General features: G+C 43.4%; 1 protein-coding gene across 1 annotated transcript in view; it reads left to right on the top strand.

Annotated features, from left to right (window-relative positions):
- Window positions 1-15,449, top strand: part of LOC124605960 — a 661,483-nt gene extending 646,034 nt beyond the window's left edge. The window contains exon 7 of the mRNA XM_047137923.1: window positions 15,197-15,449. Coding sequence (XP_046993879.1) covers window positions 15,197-15,449 — 253 coding nt within the window. The remainder of the gene's footprint in view (window positions 1-15,196) is intronic.
- Window positions 15,450-15,905: the final 456 nt, after the last annotated feature.

The raw sequence follows: 15,905 nt of genomic DNA, 5'->3' as shown, positions 1-15,905 counted from the left end.
AATTGTGTCACATATTAACGTCTATGAGCTCTTGGCTGTGTAGCTTTCAAGTCAATGAGATCAAAAGATACGGCCATTTATGTCACATGTATTGACACTCGCAAACTCTCTCATCAAAATCTTTATCGTACTTGCCGTAGACCTCGGTCTAGTTAGTACTGCCAACCCATATAGCTGCTGCGCTATGAGTGTTTCGAGAGCGGCTTATGGGTTGTGGTGTGGTACTCTCTGGAGTCGTGACTACCGACACTGACATTATCATGAATATACTATAACTTTTAGCTCTGTTTTGTAATATCAGGAAAGTTATTAGTGGCTTTAGGTAAAATTTTATACCTACGAAAGAATTGAAAATATTGAATTAAATTTTTTTTCAGTTTAGTGGTATTAATATTAGTCTATATGGAATATCAAAAATATGGAATAAAATTTAATAAAAACCGCTCTCTTCGGTTTCACGGCACGACATCCTCCAAGAGCACTTACTTTACTGTTCAGTGCAAGGTGTACAGACTCGGAATAATGTCCTACATTATAGTAGACATTAACATGGTGTGTGTCCACCTTTCGCCTTTATGGTGGAATGAAATCTGCTCGGGATGCTTTAAATGATGTGTCTGAAGATCTGTGGAGGAATGACAGCCCGTTATTCCTCAGGATCAATAACCATAAATCGTATTTATTTTTGACACTGAGGTCTGGACCGAGGTCGACGTTCTGACTCATCCCGAAGGTATTCAATTAGGTAGAGGTCGCGTCTGAGCATGCAACTCCACTTCAGGGATGTTGTTGTCAACAAACCATTGCGTCAAAAAAATGGTTCAAATGGCTCTGAGCACTATGGGACTTACCTTCTAAGGTCATCAGTCACCTAGAACCTAAGGACATCACACACATCCATGCCCGAGGCAAGATTCGAACCTGTGACCCTAGCGGTCGCGCGGTTCCAGACTGTAGCGCCTAGAACCGCTCGGCCACCCCGGACGGCCCATTGCGTCACAGATGACTCATTATGACAGGGTGCACTCATTCTGATACAATCATCGTCTTCGAATTGTTCCTGTACAGTACGTGGAACACAATGGTGTAGAATGTGCTCTTATCCATCACCATTAACCATTTGATTAAGCGCAATGAGGGGACGAGACCTTAAGCACGAAATCTGTCCCTACACCTTAATACTACCTCCTCGTTACTTCACTGCTTGGCAGTAGACGTAATGGCAGGTAACATTCTGCAGACATTCGGCAAATCCAGAGACTACCATCAGATTGTTCAAGGTAAAGAGTGATTTAACAGTCCATATCACTCGTTTCCCGTCACCCACTGACCAATGTGTCGCTCTTTACACCACCTAAAGCGTCGCTTTGTGTTGTCTGCAGAAATGTGTTTACTGCTCGACTACTGTGCTCCACTCTTTTTAACATTCTACGCACAGTTATTGAACTAGCTGGACTGCTGGTCGTACTTTGGAACTCACGAGTGATGTCTTCCGCTGACTCTGTGACATTTCTTACATCTCCCCTTCGAAATGTCCGTGCTTCAGTACATGAGGTCCAGCTGGTCTTGCTTTAGCTGTAGTTGTTCCTTTACGTTGCCACTTCTACATCTACATTTACGAGATTACTCTGTAATTCAAAGTTACATACCTGGCAAAGATTTTATCGAACCCGATCCTACTATTTTTCTACTATTAGAGTCTCGAACAGTGCGGGAGAAACGAATACTTAAATCTTTCCGTGCGGTCACTGATTTCTCCTATTTTATTAGGGTGATCATTTCTCCGTATGTAGGTGGGCGCCTCAACATTAACTGCGGAGTTACGTTTCTCCACTACCAGTTTACTGGCGCAGTTGCTTGACGATGCTTGAAGCTGTCAAGTAGGTTCCCTCGTAACTGGTTTAAATTTGTCCCTCCACCAAATGCCGCGAGTAGTTGCAACGACTGAGTGGCGGAAAACCGGCAGCAATTTGTACCCTGGTTACTTAATTTTGGGCATGGTAAGCAAGAGCTCGGGAGTGGTAAGGTCTGTTAGCTCAAAAAACAATTTAAAAATTCTCATAAGATATTTATTCTAACACAGAGACGCGTTGCAAGGAAATTTGACATATTACAACAACCAAACTGCGTAACAGAGAAAATTATAAGCCTTTTGCAAAATTAAAACAAAAGGGTGACAATAAGTTTACTTTTATTTACACCAAATCTGATCTGATAGCACAATAAACATCAAAGGAAAAATGCTTCAGCTTCTTGTAACTTAACGTGACTCTTAACTGAATCAAAATTTATACTGACTGAATTAAATGCAAAGACAATAATAATAATTTTACTGAATTGAAAGAGTCACGTAAGAAATGGTTCCCCCCCCCCCCCCTTTTTTTTTTTTTTTTTTTTTTTTTTTACAAGGATTGCAGCTAATAGTCTAACATCTGACCAATATAAGCATAAATATTTTATAACATGGAAATTCTGCGAGTGATATCTGAAGTGAAAATAATTGTTGACAAATCACTCTGAACAGAACGGATACGAGTAGGTTCTTCCGACACCAAACGAACTGGCGAAACAGTGCAGGAAAGAGGAGAGAGACACTTCTAGACAATAGTGAGAAATGTTCTTGACACCACGACAATAAATATGCAGTCAAGTTCTTCTTGACATAGTAATTGAGAACATTTTGTAATAACTAACTGCAGTTAGTACAATTCCATGAAGTCTAGAATGAAATTTTAAAAAAAGCACCTCAACCGTCATGATCATGGCCAGAAAACATAACTGAGCGTACACAACCGTAGCTTGAGTTTGCTTCTGATTAAGGGCTAATAACAACAGTTCACAGAGAAGGATCATATCAGTTAACTGTAACTGATCTGGAGCCAATTACATATCACGGGGACACAGTATTCAATGTTTTCAAACGCAAATCCTCACCTGTAACGACGACCTTCGTGGAGTCGCTCTAATGTACACATATAACATGGTCATTATGCCAGTAAAGAATCAACTTATAAACGATCAGGGACACGTACAGCAGAAAACAAAATTTCTTCTCAAGACTGCACGTCCATGTAGTGGCCAGCTGCCAACGGTCACTGGTTGCGGATGTATTGCCGCGTCTAACTGTACCGACTGTCAGAGCCTCCTGCTGACCGAAAACTCACACACTTGGGCCGCACTGCCCTCCTGCGGTCAGAGACAAAGCTCGCGAGGCACACTGCCCAAAGATCTTGGTACAACGAGATCAATTGCTTTGATACAATGGGATCGATCCGAGTGGCTCACGACTCTCGGCACATCTGTGGTTGTTTGATGTTGAGCATTACTCTGCTGAATGTCTCATCAAGCTAAACACACCGGTTTGCCCTCGCGCTCCTTGTGATTTCTTGTCATTTACTCTGTACAATAATTAAAATTTCCTGTCCATAACACAAGAAGATAAAAAAAATTAGCCTAACATGTTTCCTTCATTTCGTGCATATTCTGGTTCACTGTCTTTAGAACGAATTGTTCATTTATTCTCTTTTGCAAGAGGTTTCTCTACTATGTCAGTTGCAGTGTTTTTTCTGCCGCGTTAGATGCAGTGTCAGAGTGTGCGTGTAAGCGTGTGTGTGCGTGTGTCGCCTGACACCTCGCGGAAACTATTCGGAGCTTGTCGGATAGACTAAGTGAGTGACAGTTTTACGGTCGATACACTGACATGGGCCGTTTTCGGCAGGTACCTGCTGGTGGAGCAGTTTCTAGAGTGCAGTTTACGCCCAGTGCCTCAGCAGGGACTATCCTAGAGTGCCCTGCCACAAGAGGGACATTCTCAAATCTGTCTCCGCTCTTGTTAGTGACCTTCCCCACGCGCGAACACACGCCCCGTACTGCCGGCTTTCTCCTTCCCTTCTCACACGCAACCACCGTCCGCCGGTCTAGACAGCTCTTCACTGACAACTTTCTGTACTTAATTAGCAGATCTCGGGCAATGTGCACACTCAAAGAAATAATAAACACTCAATACACGGTAATAAAATATACATTAACCTTATATTATACACTACACATACAAATTAAGCATCACGAAAAAAACAAACTAAATATGACGTTTCCCTGAACCAATCAGAAGTTACTTTCCCTCTGACTCATTACTGAACATGCAAATTACTGAAACACTTAGTGTCCGGAAGCTACGTAATGAATAAAGGGCTTGATGTTAGCTATGTTTTGAACTCCGTTTCCCGCATCAGTTTCGGGGTCTACTACGACGTATGTGTGATCTACAGATACTTTCTTCTTTTTAAATGGACCGTCGAATAGTAAACAAAACTTCCATATTTTCTTCTCCCCAATTTTGACCGCAGACGCTTGCGAATCAGACAAGGTCTCCTTCCTAAATTGCGTGCCTTTTGGCAGTCGTGCCGTTGCTTTCTAAACAATTTCTTCCTTCTGATTTTACGTAATGCATTTGGCTAGTTTGTTTTCTAAATCTGTCACCTGAGGATTTTATGAAAAGTCCACCTCCCTATCTGAATCTCCACACACACATAGCGGGAATAGTTCGGTTGTAGTCTCTAGTTTTCTGAGCTAGGCGTCATGTTTTCAGGCAAGCTTACAGAGATCCCTGATTGCCAGGCAAAATTAATTTGATATGATTTAATTGGCAATTAATGAACTCGATTGTTAATTGCTGGACTGATTAGCCTGTGACTTTTATCAATCGACTTATTAAAAAAGAAGCTAAATCGGTTATCATAGGTAATGAGTAAATTTTAATAGGACACTCTCGGTTTGCCAGAGGACTGGACTAGCTGCTGCTGTGCATGTATATGTCTTGTGGCTGGGTAGCACAACGTATCACTGCTACAGTATCTTGTCATGTGATCATCTGATGACTTTTCAAGACGGTAAATTACATTATTATGTGCAAACAATGTACGAGGGCTGCTCAGATTGTCTCCTAAGTCGTTTATGTACTACGAGAAAAATGACTGAATGCTTTGAAAGTGAATGTGACGACAGCGTCTTACGCATCCTGTGTATACATTCTCTCCTCTGTGTTACCAAAGATAGCATGTGACTGTTTCCATTTGTACTGGGAATAGAGAACAGGTGACGGATGCTCTGGAACTCAAGTCGAGAATACGTTGTTCTTGATGTGAGGTAGTGAAATTTACTGGTAATTTGGATAACGCACTTTAAACAGCTAAATGAGCATCCAACGTTAAATGGGATGTCAATGTTCTTTTCTTGTATAATTCTTTTTTATTTAAAACACACATAGTAGCTAAAGCTGTAAGCAGCTAAAAAGATAAGCTACAGGCGTACAAGTCACATGTAACATAGTTCATCTACGTAACACTTACGGCCATGGTACATTAGAAACATTGTAGAAATTTCAGTCACAGATCAATTTACAAATTCTCTACTCCGAGCGCAGAGTCGTGATTTCCTAAGATCATTATACAGGGTGCTCAGAAACAGTCTGAAAAGTTACTCAAGGTGTTGCAGGGTACGCTGTGCTGAGAAATAATTTTTAAGAAAAAAAATTCGGTACTTTGCACCGATTCCGTATTAATTAGCATTCAAGTAAGCCAATCAGGCCTGCTACAGACGGTGACGCCAAACGGGTTCTTCGTTTGGTTTCCTAAAACAGAACAAGAGAGCGATTCGAAAATTGGACATGGGACTGTAGTAAGGACCGAACCCGAGGCAAATGCTGAGCAGCCTCGTGCGCTATCATCTACGGTTTCAGAACAACTGACACTGATTGTATCTGGCGGGCGGCTTGAATTTGCGCCTACAACGACATGAGTGGCTAACATCAATGCACAATTAACTCGGAAACAGAGCAACGTATTGAATTCTTTTTTTAGCAATAATTTCTGATCACAAACTGCCCTGCAACACCCCTACAAGCTTTTCAGACTGTTCCTGGCACCCTTTATATGGCGCGCAACTCTGATCATAATCGTAAAGTCGCTACACCGAACTGTACTGCACGACCCGTCATTGTCGACAGAGCTGGTCGGCGCGAATCACATCGCTCGGTGCGCAAGTTTAGCCGGAGCCGATGACACACGAAATTCTTCTTCTGCGTATCGTTGTTTTAATGTTAATAAAAGTAGTTATTGAAATGAAATCTGAAGTACGTAGATGATAGCTTACTATCGAAAGGATATTTAGTATGTTTCTCAATTAAATTTGAGTCATATTCTTAAAAATATTAGTAAACGAAATTTTAGAGGTTTGTCGCGCTTGTCCAACGCTAATCCCTACACTTACAGTCAGATTACCCGACTATTACATTGGTGCAATTTCACACGGAATCCGTGCTCCCTCTACGATCTGTTGTTTTCTCCACGCTACACTTCTTACGTCACACATCAGCTAATGCAGTGACAAGCAAGCTGTGAAATAAAGTTTGCGGTTGAGTGTAAGGGTTCCTTGAAACTTACCTCAATAGAAATAGTATGATTATTGCTATTAATGAGCTTACGCAACATTTTCAACATACAGATACGAACTCCTGAACACTGAACACAATAATTCGACTGCGAGAATGTGTTGCAAAATCTGACTGCGTGAAAGTAACTCATCTAGATCCCTGTCTGTATGAACATTTGTAGTGGCAAGAATACTGTCTGAAGTCAACTTCAATTTACCCTGAAAAAACTCAGTGTTCCTTTTTTTTGTTATTTAATTTTGGATTACACGTGGCACAACGGAAAAACCATGACACTGCTGTTGTCTTGAAAGCGCGTCGCATTGGCTGAACTACAACAAATTGTTGAGATGCGCCTGGTGCAATGCGCTCTCTCTCTCTCTCTCCTTTTATTTTTTTTAAGGCACAAGCATACTTGGTTTATAACAAATCTGAATAAGCAAGACTGATAACTCATATTTTGACATGAACTTTGGATGCAGACAACGACTTAGGGTAAATTATAACATCAGATGTAATTAGTTTCCTGATCAGAAGGATTCTACATTGAAAAATTTTCTTTGCTTCAAAAACATGAACACACACACACACACACACACACAACACGCGCGCGCGCAGACACACAAATTACAGTTCTTGAGTGGACAAACTTAAGTAGTTTTTAACATCAAATGAGATCTTTTGTAAAACGCTACTCTTAAAAATGACATTAAATATTAAACAGTTACTCCTAACCCGAAATTCAAATTAATAATTATGCATGGCTCTTTATCTTTACCTATACTAAAAAAAAAAATTAAATTTGTCATAAGTTCTATGGGACTAAACTGCTGAGGTCATCGTTCCCTAGTCTTACACACTACTTAACCTAACTTAAACTAACTTACGCTGAGGACAACACACACACCCATGCCCAAGGGAGGACTCGAACCTCCGGCGGGGGAGGGGGAGGGGGGGGGGGAGCCGCGCGAACCGTGGCAAGGCGACCCAGACCGCACGTGTACATCGCGCGGGCCCCTATACTCAGGTCTCTAGATGTCTGAACCAATAATTCGTAACTACAGGCTGCCGCAATAAAGTACAAAATCTGAAATCAATTATCTTAAATTAAATTCTCTTCTATCACTCATCAAAATAATAATAATAATATATTCTTCTCAAAATTCTGTAATCACTTTCCTAATCTCAATTAATTGATCAATAAATCAACATGTTCCACTTTCTCATAATACAACTGCAACCTGCCTATGCCGTACTACACTACTCGTGACACCCCACTTCCTACTGCTGCGTCTCCTCATCTCACGACTGACAGTGTCTAACATCTCCCGCGGATCTTAGTAAAGCAGAGATGGTCCAAGCCAGCCTCCAGGCGACGCAGTATCTCTGATGGCACTGCACGCTTATAGTTTCAAACAGTTAAAAGGTGCTCACGCGCTCATGACATCCAGATACTATGGATAACCATGAAATTAAGTACAGCCCCTTATCAACGTAAAGCCAGAAATGTTACACACTTCACAATCATGTCACGAGCAATCGATGCGGGCAGCTACAGAAGGGCTGAAATGTCCCTGACAGATTTCTCTCTCAAGTGCTGTCCAATTACTTGTTCACGTTCGAAGTCAGGGAGCCCTCTTGACCGACCTGACTCCTCCTTTTATACAAGTGGCCCGTGACGTCTACTGTCCAGTTTCGAATTACGTAGTTGTGTCCGTATACTTTTGATTGGATAATGAAGTAAATGTTGCAACTGTATTCGGACTCGTACACTACCTACTTTACTCGTGGCTCATGTGCTGAGGGGGTTGGTAGTGAACGGCTGCATTTGCGCCCCTAATACTGTGTCGTAGCATTGAATTGAATACGCAGTTGTCTATACCACAACCTTTCGAAAATGAGGTACACTATACAAGTTCAGATTGAAACTTATTTATTTAAAGAAACACTTCTGACTTTGTGGACATGCATTTTTAAGTTCACAATTAAATCCGATCTGGGTAAATAATAATCGGTGCAATTCGTAGACATGGTTTATTGTCTCGCACCTACACACTCTCCCGTTGTTCCTTCACAGTTTATTCGCATACACTGGCGTCTATGCTTACACTTGCGGCACTTTGCCGCTCCGAACTTACCACCACAACGGACAACGGACAAAAGACCCATTTTTCCGCTCAAATCCCCAGTCCTGAGTCAGGTCACGTGGTACTACATCAATCAAAATAATTCCTAAACATGGCTACATTTCGTTTACAATTTTTATAAGATTTAAATACTTAAATCTAAATATGTTATATAATTTTACACACATTTATCACTACATAATTTTATAATTCGTTGCAATTAAAAAAAAGAAACAAAACACTATGCAACGGAACTATGAACGCTCATCAAAATACAAAACAAGTACTTTCATATCCATTTTGCATTATACTATTTTCACTCTGCATTTAATACATAATTTTATTCTTAAGCACTGAAAATTAAAATCAGAACTAATTTACGACATGCTATCAGATTTACATAATTAGGAATAACTCCATGTTTTGGCACTACAAAGATCTAAACTGAATGGTGTCTTCATAATAAAATAACTACTTACTTTGCAGTTGTTCTAAACAACCTTATCAAACTATGAACCTATGAAACGTTTTGACTGACGTACACCAGCTCAACATATTTCTGCTACTGTGGTTTAAATTTAAATTACGAACTGCTTGGAAGAGCTCGTTTTCACATGACTTGTATTTCAGTGATCCAAGGTCTGATTACAAGCACACCCTACATTATTTACTTAAATACAAAGTCATGTACAGTGATTATATGCAATTATGTAACCAAGTAATTTAAACCATCTGAAACTGCCGAATGCTGCCTTCTCTTTATCAGGGAAAGATGAGTCTATAAATATATTGACTAGTCTTTGTGCTTTTCATACCCCATCCATTTTTTCCATAGCTGATATTTCCATTGCCAGCAAAACTACTGTATGGTCATATTATTCCCCGCTGCCTTACGATGTGTGTGCTGCGACAGTAACCATACCGAAGAGCCGATATGTTACTGAGTAAAATGAATGAACGTCAGAATATAGGATCCCTCTGGAACACTCCGAGGATGAAGACACTCTGATGTTTAATGCAAATGATCAAAATTTGTAACATCCATCCGAAGTATTTATTCTAGTATAATTTCAGGGACGTGTGAACTTAAGAAGAATCGTAGCACCAACAGCAATATAGAGGCATTACACTACACTGCTCGACATAATTGAAATACGACGTTTCCGAAACCTAGAAATTGGCACCCATTCCAAAGCCCGAATTTTAAATTTAGCTCAAAGGTGCCTATAAACTTCCTCTGTAATGGTGCAAAAGCATGGCGCTTTGCGACGTCACCCTCTGGCTCGAAGACGTTTCTAACAGCAAGATGGCGACACAGATGTTCATGTCGCTTGTAAAGTATGTTAATGATATCACATTGGCACCAAATTTCACCACAATTCTACCCAATGCCACCGTGAACGTGTGAACCTATAGAAAGGACATTAGAGCTTCTCTTAACATTTCATCCCTTCTCTTGTCACCTCTGCGACGGAGGTCCGAACCGCGACACCCAGGGTTGGATTATGCGGTTTTCTTACGTGTGGCCGACACAAATATTTCAGACACACCACCTCTCAGAATCGAAACGAAAAGGCCTCAGGGTGTGGTATAAGGGTCGGCAATGAAACCATCTCTTTCCCACACATTTCGCAGTCGGAAACGACAGTTCGCAGTGCGATGAGCAAAAGGGCGACGTTCGTGGCAACCTTTGACATTGCCGACACCTCCTCGGCGATTCATCCCCTCTCGACGGACATCACGGGGCTGCAACCCCATTGAAAGTCATCTGACCCATTTAGAGAGCAGAACAACCATAATTTTTGCTCTGGTCTACAAGGTAGAACCACTAGGGGCCGTTGGAAACAATTCAACGAAATTTGAAAGTGAACCGAAGCAGCAAAAAGTACAACTCTTCTTTATTGTTCCTGCGTCACACCTTGTATGGCGTGATCACAGAAGCATGCCACATTGACATATTTGTGAATAAAATGGCAAAGGTCCATCTAGGACCTCCCAGTACAGTAAAAACCTTGGTGGCTCTTGCCTGCAATTACTGAGAATTTTAAAAGTGTGCCTTTACAGAGTAAACATGCGAAACAGACGGTGGCGCCTGCAGGTAGGAAACTAGTTGACACTCGTCCAAAGCCAGTTGACTGTCAGCAGGAGTCTAGCAGTATTACGCATGGTTTCTAGGAAAAAGTATATTTTTAAAATGCTCGATATACGTGCGCGGATTCCGCTGGCGGGGAGCCGGCAATGTTGCCAAAAATTTGCATCTTAAAGGGGCCATTTGCTGTTTTATTAACGCTTGTGTCAATGTTGCACCACTCGCTGACCTGGCCAGAGGAGGGCATGAAACAGGAGCCCTGAGAAAGTGTAAGGATCCTTTGCTGCTTTGGATCACGTTCAGATTTCGTCCCATGGTTTCAGACGGTCGCTAGTTGTTCCACGCTGTACGCCAGAGCAAAAATTACTGTCGCACTACACATCAAAAGGGTGATATCAACATTCAGTGGCGTTGCAGCTCCGTGATGTCCGTTCAGAAGGGTTGAATTGCAAATTTGGAAATTTGTGGTAAGGAGGATGGGACCAAACTGCTGAGGTCATCGGTCCCTAGGGTTACGTACCATTTAATGTAATTTAAAGTAACTTACGCTAAGGAGAAGACACACAGACTCACACGCATGCCTGAGAGAGAACTCGAACCTCCGACGGGGAGAGCCGCGCGAACCGTGGCAAGGCGCCTAGACAGCATGGCTAACTCGCGCGCCAAGTGTTGAATCACCCAGGAGGTATCAAAAGTGCCAAAAGTCGTCAGGAACGTCTTCCTGTTGGTCATCGCACTGCCAACTGTCATTTTCAACCGCGAAATGTGTGGGAATCAACTTCCTGAGGAAAAGGGTGGGTTCATTGATGCTCTTTACGTCACATCCTGACGCCTTATCACTTCGATCCTGAGTAGCTGTATGTCTTAAGTGGTTTCCTCAGCCGCCCGTATCAAAATTGCGTGATTTCGAACATTGACCGGTACGACAGCGCGTCTGCTAGAGTAAACGCTAGATAAGAGACAGCGAATATGACTGAAAGTGATGCCTTTTACAAGGAACTTTACATTTACTTAATAAACAAGCGAAACTTATTGATACTGAGGGTACCTGTCTTAAACTAGTGTGAGCTGTGAGAATCTCTGCTGTCCGCACGTAGTATTGACTACGTTACATTTTTTGAAGTCACCTACTTAGAAGCGAATCGTCCATTAATGCTGCGTTTTACACTTTTTTGAGTAAGTGTGAAGTCCGATGCTACCCGCAGAAAAATTTCGTGCTTTTTACCTAACGGACACAAAAAATCTATGGGCCACTTCGAGCACCGTTACTTCAATTAGCAAAGTTCCCATTGTCCCGGCACACGATTACATACCTCAAAGCAGCGTTATCTGTGTTCCAGGAATGCGCTAATAGACCATCCCCCCCTCCCCCCCCCCCCTCTGCGGGCGCTCTGTAAAGGCCTTAATAACGGTAGTGGTACGATAACCTCATCATATAGTAGCACCGGATAATACGCTTTGGCTAGTGTCCCAGACATTAGAGCCAGTGACTACTCCATTCACTTGAGTACCCATTAACAGCATGCCAGTGTGTGAAATGAACTATTCGTTTAGGATGAAGTGACTTGTATTCATTGAATGTAATACGATTTTGCTTTGCTGCTAACAAGATCGCAACAGCTCGTAACGGTGCTCATCTAGACACTAACTGCTCGTGCCACATAAAGTGGCGCTAAACGTACGCAGCCTCAGCCAACTGTGTTATTTTCAACGCAAGTCTCGGATATAATTTTACCTGTCAATAATTATCATTAACGGGGAATAGATTTTCCGGAACATTTCCCAGGTGATCCGCCAAAACCCGTCGAAGGTTATTTATTATTAGTGAGGAACACACTGCGCTTGATTATCAAAATCCGGAGAGTTCTATTACGCAGTGAACAAATTTTCCCCGTAAATGCACCGTCCGTTCACAAACACACTGTATGCACACTCGGAGGTAATACGAGTCGATCGGGGAGCATGCCGAAATAGTCCAGCGTATTTGCTATAAACACTGTCCCGTTGGAGCATAGTTAAAGCAACTACCTAGTAAGCAAGAGATCCTGGGTTCGAGTCCCGGCCTGACACAGATTTCCACTCGCCTCCGCTGATTCCGCATAAAAGTTCCGATCCAGCTGTTATCAGTAGTTCCTTCCCTTCCCATTCCTTTCTTCGCTCTGCAACATGAATTCACATAACATCGAGCGTATAGTTACTGGGACCGTTGGGACCGGTCAGTAGATACACTGCTGGCCACCGTAAATGCAACACCCTGAAGGAAGCATCCGAATCAAGTGAAATTTACACCATGGGTTTGCAGCGATGAGATATGCAACTGATTAGAATTTCAGCGCAGACGCACATCACGCGCGCCTGTGGCGCCACCTCATAGCGCCATTTAAGGCTTGGCGATTTCGACGAATGTACGTTCGGCACGTGTGTTTACCTTGTGGTTGTTTCACAAGACGATCAGTTATGCCTCGTAGACAACAGCGAACATCGTTTGATCAAGTATCCGAGTTCGACAGAGGAAGGATAGTGGCCGGCCGAAGTGGCCGTGCGGTTAAAGGCGCTGCAGTCTGGAACCGCAAGACCGCTACGGTCGCAGGTTCGAATCCTGCCTCGGGCATGGATGTTTGTGATGTCCTTAGGTTAGTTAGGTTTAACTAGTTCTAAGTTCTAGGGGACTAATGACCTCAGCAGTTGAGTCCCATAGTGCTCAGAGCCATTTGAACCATTTTTGAAGGATAGTGGCTTACCGAGATTGTGGATTATCATACAGAGAAATCGCTAGTCGTGTTGGACGAAACCAAACAACTGTAATGCGGATATGTGACCGTTGGATGCAGCAGGGTACGACGGACCGACGTGGTCGATCGCATTCACCTCGGTGCACCACTGCACGTGTTGATAGGCAAATTGTGCGCATGGCTGTGACGGATCGCTCAGTGACATCCCGTACCATAGCACAGCACATTGCGTCTGTAACGCATCATCCAGTGTCTGCGCGTACCATTCGACGCCGTTTACAGCAGAGTGGTCTGTCCGCAAGACGTCCATTGCTTCGTCTACCATTGACGCAGAACCACAGACGTCTCCGTCGCCAATGGTATGATGACAGACGGATGTGGACGGCAGAATGGAATGACGTTGTCTTTACTGACGAGGCACGCTTCTGTCTGCAGCACCACGATGGTCGGATTCGAGTGTGGAGACACCGTGGAGAGAGGATGCTGGACAGCTGCATTATGCATCGCCACACTGGTCTTGCACCGGGTATTATGGTACGGGTCGGTATTGGATATTACTCTCGCACGCCTCTAGTACGCATTGCCGGTACTTTAAATAGCCGGCGCTACATATCCGAGGTGCTGGAGCCAGTTGTCCTTCCTTACCTTCAGGGCTCGGCCACAGCCATATTTCAACAGGATAATGCGCGACCACACGTGGCACGCATTGTCCAAAGGTTCTTCAGCCCTGGCCGGCTCGCTCTCCGGATCTTTCGCCGATAGAAAACATGTGGTCCATGGTTGCTCAACGAGTGACCCAGATTACATCCCCAGCTGCCACACCAGATGGTCTTTGGCAACGTGTGGAAGCTGCTTGGGCTGCTGTACCCCAGGAACACATCCAACGTCTCTTTGACTCAATGCCGAGACGTGTGGCGGCTACTCTGGCTACTGATTCTGGCAGGAACCACATGTCACAGACGTCTGTAAACGTAATCATTTGATACTTGGCCAACATGTTATCTACAAAACAAATTTTTTTATGCTACCTCTTGTCTTTCTTGGTGTTGCATTTACGGTGGCCAGCAGTGTATTTCATATCACGATATTTGCGAGAATCACATCTGTCGTCATATTCATCTGTGAGGGCCCAATTTATCAGGTTCGCCTGATGAGGTTCATACAAATCCCAATTTCTGTCTGAAGTTCTCGCTGCTAGGCTGCTAGGCATGAATTACGAGTGAATTACGTGGCCACCCAGATCGCCCGACATGAATCTCGTCGAGTATTTATGGGACATAATCGACGCGTCAGTTCGTGCACAACATCCTGTTCGGTAAGGCTTTCACAATTGTGGACGATTACGGAGGCTGCATGGCTCAATAATTCTGCATGTGACTTCCAATGACTCGTTGAGTCCATGCCACGTCGAGTTGCTGCGTTACGCGAGGAAAAACGAGGTCTGACACGATATTAGGAGGTACCACTTTTGGCACCTCAGTGTAGAGCGCTGTGGGTTTCATGCAACTGGTTACTATTCAGTATGTATAGCTTTAGCTTACGTTGATCTTCGTAGCATGTACAGATCTAGACCACACTGGGCAGGCATATTCTGCCCTAGAACAGACAGAGCCTCGACTGTGATTCTTGGCATCTTTGATCTAACTCCCCACTTGCAATCACTTTACCCAATACTTTATTTCTTGCCTCGACTTTGTGATTGCGTCTTCTCGCAGCGATGCTTGTATTTCATATTCGTTGTTTGAGCAATCAGTACCTTTACATGTCTCTGTATATTTGCGACTAGACGTGAGATTATAGTAGCGGTGTGATGGTGTCGCAGGCTGGGTACGGAGATAGTGAGCCCTCTACCCAACTGGTTCGAGTTCGGGCCAGAGGTGCTGCTGGACGTGGGCAACTGGAGTGGTGCTGGTGGCGGCGCCCTGCGGCTGGAGCACCGCCTGGAGGGAGACCTCCACAAGCCCGTGCAGTACCTGGTGCAGGTCAGTGTGGTGGACCGCCGCGGCTGCCGGGGACCACCTGCCGAGGCAAAATTCTACACCACAGGTGAGCTGGCTGAAGTGCTATGGCGCTAGCCCAAACAACCCTACTGTTTCCTCTGGCAAGTGGAACCCGTGAGAAGGGGATCCCTAACGAGTTGCCTTGGAAGCATCGTACTTGAACCTACTGAAACGTGGCAGGTTTGTTTCTCTTCCTCGTTTCTACTCACCGCACTTAATCCATCGATTAGATAGGTCTAATTAATCAATAAATTCCTATGTACAGGGTGATCATAATTAAACTTCCAAACCGCTGTAGAAATAACACCACTGGTCAGAATGACGTCAACTTGCAATGGAATATTATCGAAGAAGATGGAAAACGTATGACAGAAGAAAAATTAATTTTTTACAAAAGGTAGCAATAGATGGCGCTGTAAGCATCATAATTTAATATTGGTCGACTACAAATGACAAATGAATCATACAAGAATGCCTAACGTGTACCTTTGACGTTAAACAAGCTGTACTACTCAGTGTCCATGGGTGTAT

This window comes from Schistocerca americana, chromosome 3 (genome assembly GCF_021461395.2).
Source record: "Schistocerca americana isolate TAMUIC-IGC-003095 chromosome 3, iqSchAmer2.1, whole genome shotgun sequence".
In the NCBI taxonomy this organism is placed as follows: domain Eukaryota; kingdom Metazoa; phylum Arthropoda; class Insecta; order Orthoptera; family Acrididae; genus Schistocerca; species Schistocerca americana.
The sequence above is the reverse complement of the archived record's forward strand: the minus strand, read 5'-3'. Positions and strand labels throughout refer to the sequence as shown.